Source organism: Manis pentadactyla, chromosome 7 (assembly GCF_030020395.1).
Source record: "Manis pentadactyla isolate mManPen7 chromosome 7, mManPen7.hap1, whole genome shotgun sequence".
Taxonomy (NCBI): domain Eukaryota; kingdom Metazoa; phylum Chordata; class Mammalia; order Pholidota; family Manidae; genus Manis; species Manis pentadactyla.
In genome coordinates, this window is record NC_080025.1 from 66,045,034 (window position 1) to 66,070,184 (window position 25,151).

At 33.9% G+C, this 25,151-nt stretch overlaps 1 protein-coding gene across 12 annotated transcripts in view; it reads right to left on the reverse strand.

The window, feature by feature from the left end:
* Positions 1-25,151, reverse strand: part of CACNA2D1 (calcium voltage-gated channel auxiliary subunit alpha2delta 1) — a 533,653-nt gene that overhangs the window by 231,497 nt on the left and 277,005 nt on the right. For all 12 annotated transcript variants that reach the window (XM_036931689.2, XM_036931687.2, XM_036931679.2 and 9 more), the window contains exon 4: positions 16,280-16,339. In XM_036931689.2, coding sequence (XP_036787584.2) covers positions 16,280-16,339 — 60 coding nt within the window. The remainder of the gene's footprint in view (positions 1-16,279; positions 16,340-25,151) is intronic.

The window sequence follows — 25,151 nt, forward strand, 5'->3', positions numbered from 1 at the left end:
TTTTAATGCTTGCCAGCAAAAAACTTTGAGTGAAGTGTTTTCTTAAGGAAATATTTGAAATGTCCAGAAAAGAATAGAGAAACAGCTTCCCAGAACTCATTTTTTTCTCTCAGTAAAGTTAGGAGCACTGCAGTACATAAAATATACTCTTGACCCTTCAACACAAGGGCAGCGGCCCTAGCCACCCCCTTAAATCAATAATCTACATACAACTTTTGACTCCCCTAAAACTTAACTACTAACAGCCTACAGTTGAGTTTATCATAGTAAATGGTAACACAGACTAGCACCTACATATATTTTATGCATTCATGACATACTTTATTTTCTTAGTTTTTTTGGTATTTCTAGGTTACACAGTTCATCTGTACATTATTTTTCAAATTGTCATGAATCTCTCCCTAATTTTCAATTATACTTATTGAAAAAAATCTGCAATAAGTGGGCCCAGGTAGATCAAACTTCTTGTTTGTTCAAGGGTCAACTGTACATGCATACTCACACAAATGTCTAAAAGAAACAACTTGCACTGAACTGAAGGAGGTAATAAATGATTATAAAAATGGATGCCAGTTGATCTTTGTAGAGCTATCTTCTGTGAAAGAAGGTATAACAATAATAATGATAATGTTATTTAGTAATTTATAAATGACATAAAGAGGGAAATGGTAACAAAAAGCAAATGAACATCCTCTTTTTAGTTACTAATATCACAATAGCTCACTAAGTATCTGTAAACTGTGGTTATTCAGAAAACATAATGATAAACAAAACAAGCATCCTCAGTAGGGGAATACTAAATCCTCAATCTCTCAATTTCTTTGTAATGTCCCCCTGGGTGTGCTTCTGAAATGGCAATTTCTTGCCATTAGCAAAGGAAATCAGCTCATCAGAGCTAGAATGTTCGCTAAATGGATCTCTGTGATTCTTCAAATCTCCCATCAAGCCAAAGTATAACACAGATGACATAAAAAGGAAAATGGCAACAAAGGGCAAAAGGGTACAGAAAATAAAGTTTCATTAGAATGAAGGAAGGCTGTAATAAATTAATGTCTTCAGTACTGTATATTTCACAACAGGACAACCAGAACAGCTAAGAACAGCTAAGTGTCAGAGAAGCACAGTCCACTGCATCAGCAAAAATACCGTTATATTTGGACAGAAATATATTCAACATGGTATATTTCCTTAGATATACTATATTAATACTGTCAATGTTCATGCATTAGTAATATTTTATTTACCACTTTAATTCTTAAAACCTATAATTTACTTAAAAGAACAGATTAAGAACTACAAGTAAATTTTAATATCATTAAAGACTGCAAATATGTAAGATTTAAAATACTAAATGCATACAAAAACACAATTGCAAAATACCTAATGGCATGCTTTTTAAAAATTAAGTTTACATAAAATACATTGGTACACTATGCAGTCAATTTAATTGCCCACACTTTGGCTTTAGTCAATAAACCTTGCTTTTCAATTTAGCGACAATCAGCACCAATAATGCCTACTTAATTATCTGTTTTACTGACTTTTCTTTACCTTTGGTTTCTATTTACTTTTTGTACCAAGTATCCCAGCAGGAAACCCTTTGTAATCAAACTATGTGGAACAAATAAAACTGCAGGGGAACCTGAAAACAATTTAAGTTAAACTCCTGATGTACATCCGTATTTTACAAAGGAGAAGCTGGAAAATCAATCTACAAGCAACTCAGAAATCAGTTCTCCCAATTTTTCTGTGTAATCAACTTGCACCCTATAATTCCATGTAGTATTTTGTTACCTTGCTTTAAAAAAAAAAGAGAAAGGAAAATTGTTTGTAAAAGTGCCTCTTTAAAAAGTATGTAAATAATTGAGAAAGAACAATGCATTTCAGAATTATAGTAAATAAACTCAAATTTTTCTCCCCCGAAAAGGAGAGGTTCACATACACAACCTCAAATAACCAATGATTAATCACATTTTTTTCTTTATTTTTATTTTTTTGAAGTGGGGAGGAAAGGGTAATAGAGTGGAAAGCTGAGTAGATTTCTTTTTTCATAAAAATGTACTTGGGACTCTTTCTCAAAGGCTTGTATTTGTAGACATATAACCTATTATGAAAGTTGCTTAAATTTTATAGTTTCCACATTAGCAAACTGACTAGGAGTAACATGATTAAATAGATTTCCTCTCAAACCATATAACTGATGTTTGATACCCTTTAAAATTAAGGTATTTTGTTTAATTTGCTCAACAGTAACCTTGAATTTTACATCTCTTAAACAACTTTAAAGCTACTGAAAGATATGGCTCTTTGGCATTCATAGGCAAAGGTATGAATCACAGGACAAATGCCCATCTTCATTCTAAAGTCACAAAGCTTTCAATACCACCAAGCACTGATTTTGCAAATAGACCTTGACTTTTCTTGTTCCTGCTTTTTCCCCCATGTGAGTCACATAGAATGAGAAGACAATTTTAATGGTCAGTGGCATACCCTCAACATTTGGGAATACACAGAAAGGAAACAACAGCAGGTAGGACATACAAAGCCCCCCGTGCCAGAGAATCCAATGTTTAAGGTTCCACAACATTCTCTTGGTGGTTATTCTGTGTGCATTCAGAGAAGAAAATTAAGAGTTTGATGAAAATGCGTACAATGTGAATATTCACTTGATTAAAATTATTCATATTTTCCACTATTCCCCCTTGCAACCACAAACTAGTAACTAATTCTGAATGTGAATTTAGAAGTGAAAGCCTGAAAAACAGAAGAAAAGTTGACATTAAAATTTAGGTTATCAAATCAAAAAGATAACGTTATGAATCACAGCTTCAGAGAAAGATCAGGAACAAAACAAGCATGCCCATGTTCACCACTCCTATTCAACAACATACCTACAGCAATCAGGCAAGAAAAAGAAATAAAACATATCAGAATTGGAAAGGAAGAAGTAAAAAGGTCTTTATTTGCAGATGACATTTTATATATAGAAAATTCTAAAGCTTCAAACTAAAATTGTTTAGGTCTAAATCAATTAATTCCTTAAAGTTCAGGATACAAAATTAACATACAAAAATAAGTCATGTTTCTAAACACTAACAATGAAATTTCTGTAAAAGAAATAAAGAAATTGATCCCACTTACAATAGCATCCAAAACAGTAAAATGATTATTAACCAAGGTGGTGAAATATCTCTATTCTGAAAACTACAAGACATTGATGGAGGAAATCAAAGAAGACACAAATAAATGGAAAGATATCTTGTGTTCATGCACTGGAAAAATGAATATTGCTAAAATGTCAATATTATCAAAAGGCATCTATAGATTCAATATAACTCCTATCAAGAAGATTCCAATGACATTTTCCCAAATGGAGAAAAAACACTTCTAAAATTTATATGGAACCATAAAAAGACCTCAAATAGCCAAAGAAATCTTGAGAAAAAAGAACGAAGGAGGAGGGTTCACACTTCCTGATTTCAAGCTTTACTTACTATAAAGCTAAAGTTATCAACTTTATGGTATGGTACTGGCATAGAAACAAACAAAACAACTGAACAAAATTGAGAGCTTAGAAATAAACTCAAGCATATACAATCAATTAATGTTTGACAAGGGAGCCAAAAATACTCAAAGAAGAAAAGAATCTCTTCAAAAATTGGTGCTGGGATAATTGGGTATTCACATGTACAAGAATGAAACTGGACCCCTATTTTAAATTGCTCATAAATATTAACTCAAAGTGGATTAATGACTTAAATGTGAAGACCAGAAATCATGAAATTCCTAGAAGAAAACATAGGAATAGGAACAAAGCTCTGTAACATGGGTCTTGGTAGTGATTTTTTGAATATGACACCTAAAGTACAAGCACCAAAATAAAAAATAAATGAGTGGGACTACATCAAACTAAAAAGCTTCTGTATAGCAAAAGAACATATCTCACTTATATGCAGAACCTTAAAAAAAAAAGAAAACCTCATAGAAAATGAGATAAAATTTGTGTTTACCAGAGGTTGAGGTGGGAGAAAGGGGAATTGGAGAAAGGCGGTCAACACGTACAAATTTCCAGTTATAAGATAAATAAGTAGAAGGGATGTAATGTACAACATAGTACAACAGTTAACATCGATATGTGCAATGAGAAAAGTTATTAAGAATAAGTCCTTCCCATCACAAAGAGAAAAACAATGTTTTTCCTTTTTTTTTTCTTTTTATTGAATCAAAGAAGGTGATATTAACTGAGCTCATTGTGGTAATCATTTCACAATGCACATAAACCATCATGCTGTATGCTGTAAACTTATACAGTGATATATGTCAATTTTCTCTCAATAAAACTGGGACAAAGAAAGAATTTCAGAGAAAGAAAGCCCTGTAAAGCTAGAGATATTTCTAGGAAGCCACAGGATTAACATCTATAATACAGAAATAACAGAAACATTGATATTCCCTCCCAAGTAATTTCATTTCCCTTCTGGACAAAGAAATAGAATGAAGTCATCGTGAATATATGATTTGGTTATTTTTCCTCTACCTAAGGATTATGAAAAAAAAAGAATTTTGCAGTAGAGCCACCAAACATACATTTTAGATTTATTACAAATTTTGAGGGGGGGGAAAAAAGCATACTTAGTTAAGGTTTCCTTCAAGTCCAAAATGAAATGTCCAGATGTTCTCAACACACAAGAACACGGGGATCCAAGTGTCCCGTGGCTCTTCTTAACCAAACTACGTGACAACAAAATTTGGTGGGTAATGGAGGAGGTATCCCACAAGTTCTGCCGATAGCATTTAGTTCATCAAAATATAGTATCAGGATTAAACACTGTGGGAATTTTGGTTATAGAACATAAGATAAAGCTAAGGGTAAAGTAATAATTCAGTAAGAATTGGGGATGTATGAGGAAGGTGAAAGATAATGAAGAATAGAAGGCACTCTCAGATTAGAAGTTTGTAAATTCTATTCACTACATACAACCGTATCTATAAATGTTGCCTATGTCATGAAAAAAAGATAAAGATAAACTGAACATCATGATGTCTACTAATATCAACAAAGAATAAATCTAGTTGTGGAGGTTGAGGAGATTTTTAGTTTTCCTTTTGTGATTAATATGACTTGTATTTTTAAATTAATGATATTTAAATATTTTTACAAAAACAATTAAGGTATCTTCCTTCAGTAGGAAAATGAGCAAGCCTTATCATTGTTATTACTGTTTGGGTATTAAGTAAACTGAACTACATTTTTTTGAGCCTTCCAATTTCTTATTATAATTTTTTCTCTATCAAATCTATTTACCATGCAATCCCTGGTTTCTAAGCTTCAGAACTGCATTAGACTCATCATTCTTATTTTCATAATTAATAAGCCATCCAGTTAGTGGCTGTCAAGCTTTCTGTAGTGTTAACACACATGAGAGAGAGATCATATTTCCATCAGTTACACTGACTCACTACAGAAGGATTCTCAATGTCTTGGCTTCATCCCCACAGGAAAACATTGAAAACCCTAAGAGGAGAGCATATGGGAGGGAGGACTTTGGGGTGGGGCGGGGCGGGGAAGGTTTCCTGGTAATTCTTTTAAGATCCCCAGGAGAACTGTCCACACAGGCCGAACACAATTAATAAGGTAAAGCAGTTTCTGCAATGTAGCAATTTTGTAATTTTTGGAATTTAATAATTTAATTAACATGTAACAGATGCCCTGGTCCCCAATGCTACAATGCCATGATAATGAATTTTCTGTGACATCCAATAATTACAAGCTCTTGGTTACCCTCTTTCTCAGACCACTTAGGTCTTCTGATGAAGCAGAAACAGGCATCTTGCAGTTGCTGTTTTAAACCAGAATTCACATACAACCTCACACACTGTGTCCTTAATTTTGGCAGGGTCAGTACTTTTCCACTTTTTAAAAATTCACCTTGTTATTTGTGCCTGGATTTTATTATTGCTGCTGTTATATAGGCACATTTTTCATGGGCAGTTTGAGGAAAACAGCACATTGGTTTCTAAATTCAGGTTTGTGTTACCCTGTTCTGATATAACTTTTTGAAAATTTTACAACTTGTTCATCTTAATTGGTCCTCAAAATGTTTTTATCAAAAGGAACACAAAGCTACATTTTCTGTGTCTTACACAACTGTCTATTGATTTTTTTTAAGTCTTATCTCTTTTATTAATGATCTAAATTCTTAATTATGTATGTTGGGACAGTATAATTCTGCAAAACAAATTTGTGATACCACAGGACAGGAGAATGGACTCTCTGATTCATAATTTAATTAATAATTTCAAGATCATTCTGCTTGCTGGATGTGGGAGGCCTGGACAACAATGGTAGTAGTGGAGATGAAGAGTCATGAATGATTGCATGATTTAACTGGAATTGGAATTGACAGAATTTACACTTGGATTATATGAGGGACTATGGCAGAGGAAGAAATTAAGGATTTCTCCTTAATTCTGGCCAGATCAACTGGGGAGACGGTGATATTGTTTGAAAGAGAGAACATAGCAGATGACTAGGAAATAGGGTGAGGAATGGAAATGGAATATTTTCCTTTTCTTTTCTCATCAACATACAAACTAGCTCCAGTATCTTCCATCATTAAAAAAAAAATCTGTTGCCCCCTTTACCTTTGCCACATTGCTTTGCTGGCTTATTTTGCAAAACTCAAAAGACACATAGATCTATGCCTCCATCTTCACAATAGAAAATACATAATGGAAACAATAGTCCATCTGGGCATGTCAGCGACATGTGGGTCAAACAGCTAAATGGAAACAGCAAGTGGTCAGCTAGATAAATGAGCCTAGAGCTCGGAACAGAGATTTGGCTTGAATTATATTTAAGTTCAATGCAATGGATGAAGTGTCTTGAGAGAAAGTATGGCTATTAAAGAGCGCTAACACCGTGCCCTCCATTTAGTCAGCATTAGGGTACACTGTAAAGAAAGAGACACTGAAAAGGAGACAGAAGGAATGGATGAGAAATAGGAAAACTAGGAAAGTGGGGTTTCCTGACAAATAAAGAAGAAAGTGTTTGAAGAAAGGGGAAATAATAAGTTGAGTATTAAAATGATATAAAAAGACAAAGTACAAACAGAAAATTCCTGGTACATTTGACATGGAGATAAATGTGAACTGCAAAGAGCAGTTTCACTATGGATGAAATCTGCAGTCAGACTGGAGTGGGCCAGCTAGTGAGTGGAAAGCGAAGATGGAGACATAGACCTATGTGTCTTTTGAGTTTTGCCAAAATAAGTCAGCAAATAAAGGTGGCAGAGCTAAAATGGGGAATAAATGTTTTCTTTTTAAATGATGGAAGATGTTGGAATGAGTTTGTATGATGAAAGGAAAAAGGGAAAAAAAATGTTGACAAATAAGAAAATTAGGATAGCATGAGGAATAAATCCATTGTCAGGCTGGTTTGGAAGGTTAGAAGATGGCAAAGACATGAGCTTTAAAGTCAGACAGGGAGAACTGTTTCTCCTATTTAATCAAAACCAGCACTAACGTCCAGTTACATACTCTTAAAAATTTGTAGGTAACTATTCTCTAGGTTTTCTTGTCATTTTTTTCTTAACCTCCTCGTTTAAATCACAGAACTCTGAAAAATTTCTTCTGCCTACTTAGACATCTTTTTTTGATTAAGATTTTGGTTGCAATATCCACTCTCAACCTTATCCAGACCCTTGTTTCAGTAACTCTCCTGTATTCTGGACGCATAATATCCCTCCACTAAACCAGTCGACAGAGTCTTCAGTCCCCACGTCAGCTCTCCTAGGCAGCTCCACAAATCAAAATGTAACCTAGTAGTGACTGAACTTCATGTCCGACATTAATTGCCTGCTTCTCATACTTTGCTTTTTTAAAGTTCTAAGTTTCATCTTTAGGAAGAAGTCTCTCTAGACTAGTTCCTCAATTCCTGAAAACATTCTCTCTTTCCTATAGCAACTGAACAAAGCCATTAACATAGCTATAACTCTACTAAATTGAAATTACTCCAGCATCTGATCTTATTCTCAAGATAAAAATTCTCTCTGGGAATAGTGTTATTATCCTAGGGCTCAGTCCACAAGGACCTATAGTAAATGGAAATAGTGTTCATCTCTGCACTTCCTGAAGAGCCCTTCAAATCTTCAGATACAACTGCTTTTTTGTTTTGTTTTTGTTTTTACTCCAGAAATGCATGACAGGGCTGTTTCAGGCACTGAGCAAACCAGAAGTTCATAAACGTATTAAATGACAAACAATGAAAGACTTAATTTTGTTACTCTGATGCTGAGTACTTACCACTTCCATATGCAGACATTCTACATGAATGCAGTCTTAATAAATAAAAGGAATGTGAGTTAACCAGAATTTGTGTCAACTCCATGAGCAGTCATCTAGTATCTATTATGGGCAATGCATATATTCCTTCTTAAAAAGGTGTTACTAGCTACACTTGATCATTAAAAAGCAGTATGCCAACTTCTTGGAAGAAATAAATCTAGAAGAAGATAGTGCCTCCTCTATTAAAATTAATCATTTTTGAAGTCTTTCCAAAGTGCTACGCATATTTACATAAACTACCTCATTTAATTTCTGGCAGCTTTTTACAAATATATATGTAGTAATAGGGTCCTCCCAGGCTGAACCTTATCAGTGAAAATATAGGTTAGTAGTTGGAAAATTATCAGGAATCTGTTTTTATGCATTCATTTGCTGGAGGTCAACTTACTGTTTCCTAAAGCAGGAGAAACAAAAGGACAAGAGTTCATGGGGACATTGAAGAGATGAGGATAAGGTTAGAAATAAATCTCCTCAAAGAATCCTAAAGAAAGGAGTTTTTGCCCTCCTTTAGAGGAGTTTTAAATAGACACTGAATGAGCTCTTTGACCGCTATGGTGCCAGAGACTGTGAGCCTCAATGAGTCAGAACCTCTGGGGCTGGTGTTCTTGTTCCTGGCTTGCATGGGCTCCTTACATATTCTGGAGACTGGCCCCTATCAGATATATGGTTGTAATTTATTTTCTCACATCTGTAGGTTGTCCTTCAGTCTTTTGATATTTTCCTTTGCTGTGCAGAAGCTTTTCAGTCTGACATAGTCCCTTCTGGATGTTTGGTTTTGTTTTCCGGCTTTCGGTGTCATATCTGTGAAATCACTGACAAGAACAATGTCATAAAACTTTCCCTCTATGTTTTAGTCTAGAAGTCTTACAATTTCAGGTCTTACACTAAACTCTTTAATATATTAGACAAACGTACATATATACTCTTTCAGCCTTTAAGAAGTAGGAAATTCTTTATATGATGACATGGATGGACCTTGAGGACATTATGCTAAGTGAGAAAAGCCAGACACAGAAAGACAAGTGCTGCATGATTCTCCTTACATGAGGTACCCACATACTCAAAATAATAAAATCAAATGCTTCAATGGCGTTACCAGAGGCTAGGGAGTAATCAACAGACACGAAGTTTCAGTGAGCAAGATGAGTAAGCTCTGGAGATCTGCTGTACAACAGTGTGCCCACAGTCAATAATAATAATGTTTTCCACACTTAAACTTTAAAATGCTAGATTTCACGTTGTGTTTTTATCATAACATTTAAAAAAAACAACAAAATAAATTGATAGGTGTTTACAGTGGAATTTTTGCATTAACTTTGGCTTTTTAAAATAGTCCATTAAAATATTATTTATCTGGTTAAAAAAACCAGATATGGCTGGGAATACTGTCATCCCCCGTATTCTGCACACAGCACCCTACAGCTCCAGCCCAGGGGCTTTGCAGTTTGGGGCACAACAGGCGACAGTTCTCTGAGTGGCACTGCACCCTTGCCCTGGAGCGATGATGGGCACAACAGTCACAGGAGTGGGCAGGTGCCACCCAACTAGGTGAACAGATACCCATGGCCCTGATACACCTGAGACCAACCCTGAAGTTTCTAGAAAACATTTCCTTGGTAAACAGAGCTCACAGGAGCATAGACAGACAATAACCGAGCATCTCATAGAAACAATCATGCTGGTGGAGACTACAAAACTGAGAGCTTTTAAATTAAGAAACTGATATTCAAAAGACTATTATTTTTCCAATTGCATTGCAAGTTAGTGGCAAAGCCAAAATTCAAAATAGATTTGCAAAATTCCACGCCCAATGTTCTGCAACTATGCCATGTCTGTGGGCAAATACATTCAGACATAAAAAATGCTGTTCAAACAAATTTTTCATTCTCTCCCCAGTAAAACAGACAGTCATGTTTAGAGTAAAAATAGCTACCTCAATACTCAAGTAATTATTTTTTAATAAAAGAATTACATATAGGCTACAGTCTCTTATGCATTGTACTAGACTACAATTTTTTCTTAGTATTGCATTTCTTAGTAATGCAGTTCTTATCCCCAGGAAGTTTACAATTTAGTGCTGAAAATAAGTGGAGAAAAGAAAATTACACAATGAGTGCATATTTGAATAGGCACATCTACTGGACATTAGGGAACTATATAAAACACCACCGATACTGGTAGATCAAAGCCAAGGGGAAACTGGGGAGAGAGAGGAGAGATTTCTAGGCAGAGACCATCAAGAGTTCTCAAAATGAAGGAAAGAATATTGTCTCAGGGAGACATCAAGTAGTTTACTGCTTTGGGCTTAAAATTTTAGGAGAATGCAAAAGTTTTTAGGGAGATGATGCAAAAGAAAATTTAAGAAAGGTAAGATGGGGCCACACCATGAAGTGTATTATGCTGGTATATCATTTGAGCTAAATGGACAGTCACTGAAAATGTTTAAAGAGGAAAATGACAGGGAAGGAAGTTTAGGGAGCAAATGTTTAAAAATTATGCATGGTTCTCTGTACATTGCAGTGATTTGTAATGCTTATCCATTCTTCTTCATCTTTTTGTTTCTCTGTGATTAAGAAATTAATACACCCTCACCTGAATGAAAGTAAGTGGTATCCAAAACTTTTTATAAAATGCAACCCGAGTTACAGAGAGGTTAATAAAATTGCTAAAATTCAAAAACTCTTGACAGCTGCACTGTATAACCACCTGGGGGCAGTAATGAACTCTGGCTTAAAAACCAATGAGGAGGATTCTAAGTGCTCTACAGGGCTAGGATTTTTAGAACACGGAGAGCGACTCCAGGAGTCTCCCAATAATGTACCAATGGTTTCATCTGCTCAGTCCCAGGTTATGGAGGCAGCACACTGGTCTTGAAAAATACAGAGACCCACCATCTAGCTCCCTATTTCCTAAGTCAGAGATACCTATCCTTTCCAACTTCTCCCTTCCTTCCTGAAAGGGGAACAAAAATAAATAAAGAAATGTACCCAGCCCCATTTAAATCTGAATTTGCATTATTCCAGGTCATAGCATCATGTGCTTCCCTTTAGGGAGTTGATTGTACTACCATGTGACCCTGGCTTTAATAGAAATAACATAATAGAAAAGGAAAAATCTGTAGTTAGGAAAAATCATTAGAAAATATTAAAAATGAAACCAATGTTATTGGCTGAGTAATTAATAGATCAACATTTTGCTGCTTCTATTTTCAAACAAAAGATAGAGCTTATCATCCAGGATAACTGAAAATTTAAAGCCCATGGTTTTCTTTTCTATCTGCTGTGTTGTACGTAATGCTATTGCTATGGGCATTTATATGTATACATAAACAAAAAGAGTAAAGCACCATAAATTTTCCTGACTCTTTTCTATTATATTGGCTTCCCACAATTTTTGGGTAGGTCAGTTTTGCTTTGTGGCTCCTTTTCATCTATGTTGATGAATATCAGACAGACTGATAAGACTCTTAAAAGAAGCCGTAGTAAAAATTGTTTCCCTACACAGTATAGCAAAAACATATTACAATATGCAAGCTCTTGGTTCCAAAAGGGCAACTGAACAACAGGTAGAAACTAAGAAAGACTAAATCCAGCCAGAGTCTAAAATCATTTTGGTGATCTATTAAATTCATTCATTTACCTATTCAGATAGAATGCCACTTCCCCACATTCATCCCAGAAAGTCAGCTGTTTCACATTCAGGACACAGAACAAACTGTAATGTAGAATAGTGTTTATCTCCATATATAACAACAAAAATAAATATGTATTATGTTTTCACACCATATACTTGCAACAGTTTGTGCTGCAGTCAACAGAAGTGATGCAATTCCATGAAGTTAATAAGATAGATGGAATAATTAAATACAGAACACCAGTTCGATTAATTCATATAAACACAGAATTTTAAATGATAAAACTTTTAGAGCAGCATTTCAAAATATGATTTGATCAAAATATTTTTTAAAATATATAAAAATAAAGCAAAATTAGGAGAACTAAATTAGCTTGATTGACACTCAATAACATTCAACTTCACTAGAAAAATTATCACCTTCTAATTTAGTTTCTCTGTGAAGCTGAAGCTAAAAATGGCTCCTCAAATGTTTTATTTACTGGCCAATTTCTAGAAGCCTGTACTCAGCCTTCACAGTAACAAGCTGACACTAATAAGCCATACAATGAAGATTCTGCTTATTAAAATACAAATTAGGCACCCCTTATGTTTATACATGTGTAAGTACAATTAATAGTGCAGGCTTAGTTGGAAACAAAATTGCTTTAGTTAACCAACCATTGCAATGCAATCAAGTGAGATTTCAAAAGGAATTGGAGATCTGTTCAGCAGAAATAATAGCAATTATTTCATGCAGAACAATTAGTTTCTAAGTGCTTTTTCCTTCCCCCACCTGCCCTTAATAAAATAATTTATGTGTCATAAATGACATTAAATGTCACCTTTAACACCCGTAAGTTGCACGGAGATCTGACAGGCAGCTGGTACACATAGCTTATTTACAAATATTGGTTTGAACTTGTAAATGCATGACCGCATATGTCTTAATCCATTTAGAGTGTATGCCCTTTGTTACCTCAATTTTACATTCAATTGGGAATTGAGTGGTGCTGAGGGAGAGTGAGAATTACATGAGCCCTTTCTCGTTGCCAGCATTTTAGTGCTTTGCCTTCTGTCCCTGTTGTTCAAGAGATTTCTCAGTGTTTCAGAGAAGGGGATGTTAATCAACATTTGGCCTCAGTAATATTAATGAAACTTACCTACTTACACTTGAGGGAAGAATTGGAATACCATATTTCTTTTTGAAATGTTAATGTACCTTTTAGGAAATTATTTCTGCCTTCTACATCATCTTTGTGGCAAATTATTAAAGGATGCCATTCAAGAACTATAGCACTGATGCAAATTAAATACCTTAAAAGATAAAAGGATTATGAAGTTAAAGGGGGACCTTTTGGAATACAGTAGCATTTAACTTCAAACATTTTTAAATGTTTCATTGAAATATTGATAAAATTTGCAATTGTTTTGTGTTGTCTCCCAAAGGAAGGAGAGATTTAATGTCAGTGATTTCTAACTTCCAAACATGAATTTGAATTTGATTTATAGTATGACCTTTAAGGATTTGATTTTGCTATGTATATGAACTGAAGTATCATCGAGTTTATCAGAAAAATAAGGCAAAAAGGAGAAAATGCATCTTATTTTTTCACTATTTGAGTCTGAAGGTTAGGCAATCTTCATTCAGATTCTAGTCTTCAAACAAAATCGCCACAATCTCAAGATTCTATCTCCTTATGACATTTGAAAGGGCTCCTAGAATAAGAAGGGCTATTGTAAACACTATGTATGGTTCACATAGTAAAATACATAAAATATCAATTCTCAGTGTGCACAGATAAGTGTCAGATACGTGTCCTGTGAACATTATTCTCATCCTTCAAGAAGGGCACTCAGGAAATAAGTCGACAGGGCTCTAAAGTGGCCCAACTTATTTCCCTTGTAACGGTCTCTTTTGATGTCAATCAATACATTCATAGATCCTAAATAAATTGTGAAGTAATCTGGGGAGAAATTAAGAACAGACTTTGCTCAAGAATTCTCTCACATGGTGTGCACTATTTGCTAAGAACTCCTGACACTGAGTAAATTATTTTCTATTTAACCATAGAAGTTTTAGTAATAGCTCTTGTGCCACTGCAGGACTGATCGGTCTTCTTGCATGACTTTTCCTGGCAGTATTTCTGTTTGGATACAGGCACTGATGGAGTAGATAATACGTGTTACATTTCAAGTTCAATTTCTTCTCATTTTGACATCTCACAAATAAGAAGAAATCTTAAAACTGTTGGTGCATCATAATACTGGCTTCTTTTCTTTTTTCCTTAGCAATATATAAATGATAGAGTGCCTTACAACTGATGATGGCTTGGATTCAGTTAAATCTGGTAATAGGTAACACAGTGAGAGTTTCTGTATCTTGTACAATGGTCACCTATTATCACTATAAGGAGAAATAAGTAATTGCCAAATGTCAATTTAGTGTTAATGGTCTAATATCAAAGAGTTTACAATATATGTAGGAAAGTAAACCTCCAGAAAGCAATAGCATAACAATTAAATAAAACAAATCCAATGCTACTGAAAGACATTTTTCCAATGATATGAAAGACATATCCAATGATATCAAAGACTTTTTATCACATTGTTTTCCTTAGAAGACTCATGAAGACATATAACTAATAAATGACTACATGAAATATTACCAATTCTTTTAATGCAAGGCAGAGCTTTTTTAAACAGCATTAGGATTTTTACAAAAGCTGACTTATACAAACTGATTTTTTGAGTTTTCAGAATTATTCAAAATTTAAATTATTCAAAATTAAAATTGTACTATAAAAATACTAGGCAGAATATGTGGACTAGTTTTACATCTATTATGCCTTTATATTGCTTTTACCATGCCACCTCTAACTGGGAGGAAAAGAGTATTCCTATTTAATACTAGTTAATCAAAAGGATATTTATTTAGATACAGGCTGATTTTTTTGTCTACTTGAAAAACAATAAAAATTCAAGTTCATTTTCATCTAAAAGCAACACAGTAAACCCCTTCAGAGGATGAGCTTAGTTTGTCCTCAATACTCAAGCAGTTTGTGTCTTTAACTTAATCACTTTTTAAAAATACATATATTATGGATGACAAATGGATCTTGGATTTGTCAAGACATTTCTGACACCAACCACCCAGGCAGGATGACAAATTTAGTGACAGAATCAAACTGACAATAGTCAAATAGAGTCTCTCATTAGTAGACCAAGAAATGTAAATTCATGGAAAAGTTAGTAAAAATAAAGAACACCATAAAGCATCAAGCATGGAAGACTATTATCGTATAAGTGAACGAAGTATCATTTAGTGTATTTTACTTTGATATCCAAAATAATCATGCAAACACAAAATAAGTGCTAATTCCTAAACTTCAGTTTACTGTTCTATTGAAGTACTACTTCAAATTTGAGACTTTTGTTTAACAAAACAGACAACTCAACAGTACAATTAAGCTTTCATCATATTCTAATCCTATTTTAAATATGGAAAGTTGAAGATAACATCCCCAAAATTAGTTGTCTGAAAATTTTCTGTAATCAGATAAGGATATTTTTCACTATCAATGAAATATCTGAAAAATCAGAAGTATTTTTAATGACTACTGAAGATGTATTTTTCACTGTGCCCCTTGGCTGTAAGAAGATAGATTGATGATTAATAGACACACACACACACACACACACACACACACACACACAGATATATTACAAGAAGAACTTCTATTTGTATAATTAGCTCAGTGACTCTTAGAATACAAAAGTTTATAAAAAAAAATACATGCAACAGTCAATATCAGTTGCCATTTCTAAAAGTAGGCCAGGAAAGGAAAAAAGATTACTTCTAGCTAAAGTAGAGCAAGTTAAATCTTAAGAGATTTAAAACATTCATTCTTACTTTAATTACACAACCCACCACCAAGGTGATTATAATATACATATCACATTTTACAAATTAAATTAATATGCATATCACATTTTGCAACTTGTTTTGCAACTGGAATAACCAATATCTACAAAGATGATTCAGATATAATATAATGCTACTGTTAATATAATCAATTTTATAAATACCTTTGATTATAAGAGAATTTTTCCAAAGAGTTCTTTAATATGGAACATAAGGAAGAACATTTTGACTAACTTACTGGCCTTAATTACCCAAAAGAATTTTTTTTAAGCCAAAAATTAGCTGGTTTTTGGTCCCTTAAGATCCCATTATTAAAAAATACTTTAATGTAATCATAATTATCTAAATACAAAATGTCAATCTACTTAAGTCAAGTGGTTAAAAAAGAGTCCTTACTGCAAAATCTTCCCTCCATTGGTGGGCTGCTTGAACTTTCTCTGCTTCCAAAGCCAGGCGCTGAAAAGGGAACAATATTATCTTAGAATTCAAATGAATATGAATATACATAACATGAATATACAATCGTTATATAAAGTGCTTGGGTTTTCAAATCAAGTACAAGGATATAATAAGCAGAAGAAACTCCATATTTATGATTGGTAAATTCTAAATCATTTGGTAATCTAACCTACTAAAGTTGATATATGCATATTTATTCTTTAGTAATACAAATAACATACTGTTCTTAAATATCATTAAGTTTCCTACCTTTCCATCATTGTCTGTAGTGTCCTCTACAATTGCTTTCTCTCAGTGACTAACAGTTCAGTTTTTAGAAAAAGTTTTAACCAGCAGATTAATCTTAACTAAAATAGGGTTTTTAGTACATGTATTTGCAGCACAGCACCTATTTCTATATTAAGTGGAAAGGAAATGACACCGAGAGATCAGTAAGGATGTGTTAAGCACTATGGTAAGCATTTTCTTAACAGCATATTTAGCTTTTTACAAAAAAGCCACAAAGATGTAGTAATTGCCTCCTCCTTGCTGAACTATATTCCTAAATTCTTTCAGAGATAATCTGTGAGTAGCAAACTGTCACAGTTTGCACATCTCAAGTGGTTTTAGTTCAATTTCTTTTGTATGCTGAAGTAGTTAGAGATGTCTGACTTCTTTAGCATTTTTACAATGTTACTCTATGAAGTTCAGTTGGACAACATGTCTATTATCAGTCCGCTAATCACTTTTGGTAAATAATCTTCTTTTCCTTCCTTCATAGTTTTTAGATTTTTCTCGTTGTATTTATTTCCCAGGGTTACTACCATGTTCATGTGATAAGCTTTTACAAGAGACAGTAACATCTAACGGTTAAGAACACACATCTGAAAACAGACTGTTAAAACCTCAGTTTTAATACTGACCCTGCTGCAAACTAGCATGCAAACTCAGGGAAAATTAAGTCTCTTAATTTTTAATTTAAAAAATGTGAATAATGTCAAATCTGCTTCACAGACTTTTGAAAGGATCTAAATGAGTTATTATCTATAAAGTGCTTTGCAATAGTGCCTGGCAGGCAGTAAGCAACATCTATGTCAGTGAGCTAACTCTGAAGGGTAATTCTGATTCCATTTGCACTGTGTGCCTTTAAGAAAACAGCCCAGTGTTCAGTTCATCTGGGGCCTGCCCCCAACCCAGGTAGAAGACAGTGGCAGAAATCAGTCAAGTATACTAGCAAATATAACAAATGTAAATGTATTAAACCCATTTATTAAGAGACAGAAAATATCAGGTTAGGTTTCATAAAAGTATAAATCTCATAGTGGTTTATTGGTTCACATTTTTGATCTCTCACTGGGAACCACACTTCAGTGTGTGCTCTTCCTTTGGAAGTCTGGACTACGCTGGATGATAGAAACATCCCTTTAGAACAATTTTTATATTACTGTACTGCCTTCAGTTCCCTATTATTTATTATTACAATCTTCTCATTTTCTAAACTATTATATAGGTAGTGCCAATGACTATAAAGTACAATCAAATGGGAGATTTCGAGTTAAGAATCCCTAAGCTGAATTTAAAGGAAAATTGTCCAGTGTACTTAAATGACAATGGTTTCAGTTTATCAGCTACTAGGAAGAAATGGCTAAGAGGAGATAGAAAATGATAGAAATTATACCACGGAGAGTAACAAAAGAAGAAAGAAAAAATTCTCAAATTCCACACAAAAGCAAAAACCTAAACAGATCAAAAGCAGAAAAAAGTATATCCACTTAATAATAGTGCATCACAATATTTTTGGAAACTCAAATTCAGTGTGAAATGTAGTTTTTCAGTATTCACAAAAGAAGTGAGTAAAATGGCAAGTGAAATGGAAATAGAGGGATTTCTTTTATTCATTCATTTATTCATATATTTATTTGCATTGATATACAATCTTATGAAGGTTTCACATGGGCAACATTGTCTATATGTTACTATATTCCCCCTTATTATCAAGTCCCCACCACACACCCCATTGCAGTCACTGTCCATCAGCGTAGTAAGATGCTGTAGAGTCACTACTTGTCTCCGTGCTGTACTGCCTTCCCCGTGCACCCCCTATATTATGTGTGTTAATCATAATACCTCTTAATCCCCTTCTCCCTCTCTTCCCACCTGCCCTCCCCAGTCCTCTTTCCTTTGGTAACTACTAGTCCCTTCTTGGGTTCTGTGAGTCTGCTGCTGTTTTGTTCAGAGGGATTTCTTTATAGGAAAACTTTAGCATAGGAAGATAGAAAAAAAGTTAAGACAATAAGCAGGAAGGCATATTCTTGACAAAATGCAGGATATAAGCTTTCCTCATTTTTAATAGGCTATAAGAACAGTCGTTCATATGTATGGAGTAAATAATAAGCATTTTGTGAATTTAAACAAAATACTGGATAACATTAAATAAATTCAGTAATTTTGCAGATTAAGACATATTAGAACTCTATAAAATGTCTCTGTGTCTTAGAGAAGTCTAGTAAGACTGTTCTTGCACCACAAAAAGAAGCTGAATGCCACCCCAACAAACAAAACACCAGGAGCCATTTACCCACATGGCAACCATGGTTTGCAGAGCACCAGCTCCAGCTCTACTACGCCATTCCCTGCACATAATGGGAAGTACAATGTGACCGACGTGATCCAGAATTGTATGGCTTATGATATGAACATAATCCATGCATAATAAGCCACAGTGACAGTAATTATTACAGCTAATTATTTCTGGAGAAAAAAATTAAAGAGGATGAACAATAGCAGCAAACTGTAAGACAATTCTGGCAGGGTAGGGGAGGAGGGTCCAAATCACCTTTACCACACACACACACACACACACACACACACACACACACGTGTCACACACACATTTATATATATCTTTTAAATATTAGTTTTATTAAATGCCATTTTTTACAAGACTCTGAAATAGTTTTTGAAACCTAAATAGGGGAGGAGGGTCCAAATCACCTTTACCACACACACGCACACACACACACACACATATGTCACACACACACTTATATATATCTTTTAAATATTAGTTTTATTAAATATCATTTTTTACAAGACTCTGAAATAGTTTTTGAAACCTAAAAATGTAGTTATGCAAGAGAAATAAAAGTGTATTTTAAAAGGTTGGTTTAAAGATCAAAAGTTGCTACATTTTTTATATCCATCTTAGGAATTCAGAAATATATAATCATGAAAACACACTACTGTTATCTTCTTTGTTCATGAGGAAATTTATGAAACATTTTTATTTTTAACTAGCAAATTTTATGATAAAGCAAAATACTGACCTTTAGATACTTAGTCTCTCCTGGGCACCAATACAAATAATTACTGATTGTGCTCTTTCTTGGGGAAAAATACCAGGCAGTCATGACTTATAGAAAACTCACACATCTTCTGGACACTTCAAGTCCCTAATTAACTTCTATTCTGGCCAAGTGAGATTTTATTTCTAAAGCCAATGGTCTACCACTAAATGCCATGGGCAAATTGTGTTAAGACTGATAAAATTCCCACCTAATAAAAATGTGAGTATTTGCTCAGTAGAGCATCCTTGGTTTCCATCCTTGGCTACATACTCACATCCTGCAACCATAAGTTACTTCATGAAAAACACAATGTATCTTTTTCTCATTTAATTTACAGTACAGTTTAACATAGTATCAAACATTAAAGCCAGACCAAAAACCAGAGAGAAGCAAAAAAAACTCCAGCTCAGCATAACTACCTGTGAGAAAAAATTGAAACTTAATTCTGCTCATATTAAGATAAGCCAGAAAGATTTATTAAATGTCTTCATTATAAATGAAACAGTACATGTATAGAATCCTTTGTGTATGGAAATGATAAGTATATGCCACAGATGTAGTAATAATATATACATCTCTACCTACCTATTGTTTCAAGCATTTAAAATAGAAAAACATCTTAAAGACTATTTTAAGGACTCACAAATTTAACAAAATAGACTTGACTCTAATGCTTATGTTTACTCCACAATCTCCGTTAAACCTATCAAAAGTGTTAATATAAGTAGACATTCAAGGAATATAGGAAGGTACAGTATATTAAAACCAAAAACACTGGTAGAAAACTTTTAGGTTAATGGGAAATTGCTTGGCAATTTTTTAGAAACTGCCAAAGATGAAAAACAAAACAGCACAACACACCACAGACCAGACTGGGACCTGCCTTTACATAGGTCTTGCCCTCAAATCCTGGGAGAATACTGTCAATCAGAAAAAAAGCTTTTGACATACAGTGATCTTTAGGGGAAAAAAAGAAAAATAGAGAATGGGAGAGGTTTTATCAGATCAGAAAAATATCAGCTCCCTTGAAAGCCTATTTATGCTCAATCCTCACTTTTTGTCATATCTTTATCTCTTCCACTAGCATTGAAGTCTGTCAGGTGATATGAAAGTCTAAGAAAGCAGTGTAATTATATATTGTATATGGAAATAACTGTATCATTCTCCTTAACAATATCTAAATATGTTTTCTCTTGGTAAGGACTATTTTCCAAAACTGTAAATAATTTGCCTCTTAGACTGTAAGTTAACTGCAGATAAAAGATAAAAGAATTTTCTGAAATCCTTAATTATAATGAATTTTCTTTTGGTAGCTTTGGAAGGAAACCTTCAGGGATCATATGACAGTTCAGTTAAACTCCAACAATGTTGATACTCATGTTAACATCAAGAATTGACTTAGAAACCTCATTCAAAGAAAACATCTCTAATTCAAAACAATTTCTTTGACTAGTGTACATCAAGATCTTTCTTTCTAATAAAGAGGTAACAGATATCCACAACAGACTAATCTATAAAATATGCATGTTATGTGATTAATGTTCAAAGAGTTAACACTCAGTAAGGATTAGGATACTATTGTATTGTGCCTATGCTAACAATTTTTTTTATCACACTAATGATTTTTTCCTACCTCCAACAAATGTTCTTAACATAACAAAAGAAATCAAGATCATTATTTGAATGTATAGTAATACCTATTGAAAATCACAGACTTAGGTGAATGAACAAACTTCTATATTTTGAAGAAAAGTATACAGGTACAATCAATTACTTTGAATCTATAGGAAAGTGAGCGTGACCTTTTGAATCAGACATCTGTTTTTCAATTCTGGTACTGCTATTCACTAACCATGGGATTTTAAGCAAAGGATACAACATTTTTCAGCATCTAAGAATAATATCTACCTTACCTGTTTTCTATTTCATATACTAAATACCTAGCACATCATAATATTCAATAAAGTTTTGCTTCTATTTGAATCTTACAAATGTAACTTCAAAGAATGGACTATGTTATACCTATAATCACTGACGACCACTTCAACATGCATACATGTAAGTGAAATGAATGAAAACATCCTAACGGTGCCTAAATTTTCACTATTTTTGCCTTATACAAAAGGTCTTGTCTGTAAAACTGTATGGTGGTACAAAAGCATATGTAATTCAGGGAATATAACAGTTTAATACAGTAGTCAATAAAATGAGTTCAATTTTATTTTGTTTTATCATAAACAGAATGAGAAGGAAGGGATCATTATATTCTGCTTTCTCCCCTTATTTTCTGAAATATTAAAAAAAAAAGTGAGACCCAGGAATTCCACTTCTAGGAATTTACCCTAAGAATGCAGTACTCCAGTTTGAAAAAGACATATGCACCCCTATGTTTATCACAGTACTATTTACAACAGCCAAGATATGGAAGCAACCTAAATGTCCATCAGTAGATGAATGGATAAAGAAGATGTGGTACATATACACAATGGAATATTATTCAGCCATAAGAAAAAAACAGATCCTACCATTCGCAACAACATGGATGGAGCTAGAGGCTATTATGCTCAGTGAAATAAGCCAAGTGGAGAAAGACAAGTACCAAATGATTTCACTCATATGTGGAGTATAAGAACAAAGGAAAACTGAAGGAACAAAACAGCAGCAGAATCACAGAACCCAAGAATGGACTAATAGTTACCAAAGGGAAAGGGACCGGGGAGGATGGGTGGGAAGGAAGGGATAAGGGCGGGGAAAAAGAAAGGGGGCATTACGATTAGCAAGGATAGTGCGTGGGGGACACGGGGAGGGCTGCGCAACACAGAGAAGACAAGTAGTGATTTTACAGCATCTTACTATGCAGATGGACAGTGACTGTGAAGTGGTATGTGGGGGGGACTTGGTGAAGGGAGGAATCTAGTAAACAATATGCTCTTTCTGTAATTGTAGATTAATGATACCAAAATAAAAAATTTTTTAAAAATGGAAAAAAAAAAGATAATGAGATGTCACACTCATTTAGTATTTCTTATGCTGGTAGGAAGTAGTGAGGACCTCATTAGACATCATAGCATCACACCTCCATGAACGTTTAGCACAATACTCCATCTAAAAGGCAAAAATATTCTGCTCCTTCCCATAATTGTAACCAAATAATGAGAGAAAATGCACAACGTTTATTTAAATCTACATAGAACAATGCATAAATAATGCATACAAATATATATGCCCAGCAGAATTCTACCAAAGGCTTCTAGCAATGTATTATATCCTAGTAACAAGGATTTACTATGAAAATAGTACTGTGTAGAGAAATTGCTCTAGAAGTTTTTTTTTATTACATCTGCTATGTTTACATAAATAAACATTATTGATACTTTGAAAAAAATATATATTGGCTAAAGAAGCCAGGCTGGAAACTGGGATTTGAGGTTAAAAAGTTGTAAAATTTGAATAGGCTAACCAGGATGAGTTAACATCAGCATCTTTCAGCACTTGATAACTGCGATCCCTAAGGAAATATTCATCCTGATTTGGAGGGAAACTATCTCTAGGATAACAACTATAGTGTGTGCTAACTTTTATTCAGTAAATATTTACTAAGCACTTGTTATATGCAGGTGTTTAGGGAATAAAAATATAGGACACAGTTCCTGCTTCTAATGGGAATTTATATACATCCATATACTGTATACTATGTAAGTTTTTCTCACACATATACATACACAAACAAACACAAATAATACCATGTGGTCAGTGTTTGACAGATGCTTTCTTAATGATTACAATATATATGCTTTGTTAGTTTTACTTTATTTCAGTGTAATTTGCCACATGGAGAATAAATTTTTAAAGCATTGCTCTTATGGAGAATGGAAATATCTCAAAAGTAAAGAACAGAAAAGAGTCTAAAAAGGGTGAGTACTGCTGCAGTTTTTAGCCACAGATCTTATTTGTTTGATTGGAGGGTGGGGGTGGGGAGTATTAAAAATATTGGAAAACATTGAAACAAACAGTCTGAAACCCATCACCCAGAATTCATTTTTATCTTTTTTTTGTATTCGTTTTTTAACTTATTATTGTACAAAATATTTCAAATAACCTTTAAGTTCACCTTCCTTACCTTACTCCACCAGTTTCCCTACCTAGAGCAATCACTATAATGAGTTGGTCTATATTCTTTGGCATTGTCTGGCACGTATTTTTTTAAATTATGTAACTGTTACCTGATGTTGATATTGTTGATTCTTTTTTCTAATGAGTTGTGTGCAGGTTGAATGCCCAAGAGAAGCTCTACCTGTCTCGTGGTGGAAATGATTTGTCTAAGGAGAAACCCATCAGCCTTGGTAAAGACGGCTGTCTTGCTAGGGCAAGAGAATCAATGTCAATACATTTGGGAAAGTTTGCCGAGAGTTTTGGAAAGTAAAGATAATGCCTAGAGAAGGTAAGAATCCTCAGGGAAACAAAGCTGGAGCCATCTTGAAGACACCTTTGTAACACAAAAATTCTATGCATTTTTTTGAATCTTTATCCTCAGAACATAGAACAGGACTTATTTGGAAACACAGTACTGCTTATCCCTTCTCTCCAGCAGAAGACCATCACCCCTTCTGCGAGGCATTACTCATGGAGTCTGAAATAAGCTAAATCATCACCTGAGCCAGTCAACTTGCAGAGAGGCGTGCGGAACCCCTCGCACGGCGCTGCGGGGGCAGCCCACTCTTAGAAAGATGACTAATACTGTTGAGATGGTTTACTTACGCTTGCCGAAAATACGCTTTTGCAGACATTCTGCTTTTGTTTAATGACATGAAACATGAGCACATAATTATATTCATTATCTTTCTTTCTTCAAATTCACTTTTGTTTTTCTAGCAGGACAATCCTAACGTGATTCTAAGACACAAAAAATATTTTTCAATAAAACCCTATTTTAATTTAGAAAAACATATTCCAGCAGTTTGAGAAATTCTACCAAGCCCTGATAAAGTAACTTAGCTCTAATCTATCTATTTCTGTTTATGGAGGAGAAAAAAAAGGAGTTTGCCTTCTTGACTACTGTTTCTTAAGAGAAACAGAACAAGCCACATCATATGTTAACTTGTAATGTATACTGATCAAAATTATTTGTAAATGTGACTGATCAATTAGAGTATGCAGTCTTGCTATTTATGTCTACTGAAGTATTTTAACACTTCTGTAAATATTGGATTAGAGCATAAGAAGTGAATCATCAAAATTAATAGAATAACATTAATTTGTGATTGCATTTAGCCAAGTCATATATAAATTTTATGCCATATAAAGTATAATGTAAGGCTACAGATTAATTCTTTTTAATGGCTTTACCATTTTCATACAATTTATTTCTTTCCTGGCTATGTGAAATAAAAATTTTATAATATGAACACTTTCTAGTGCAAGCTTTAAGGGAGTATAATATATGCAAAACATATAAATAAATGCTGCTGAAATCAAACCAGTCA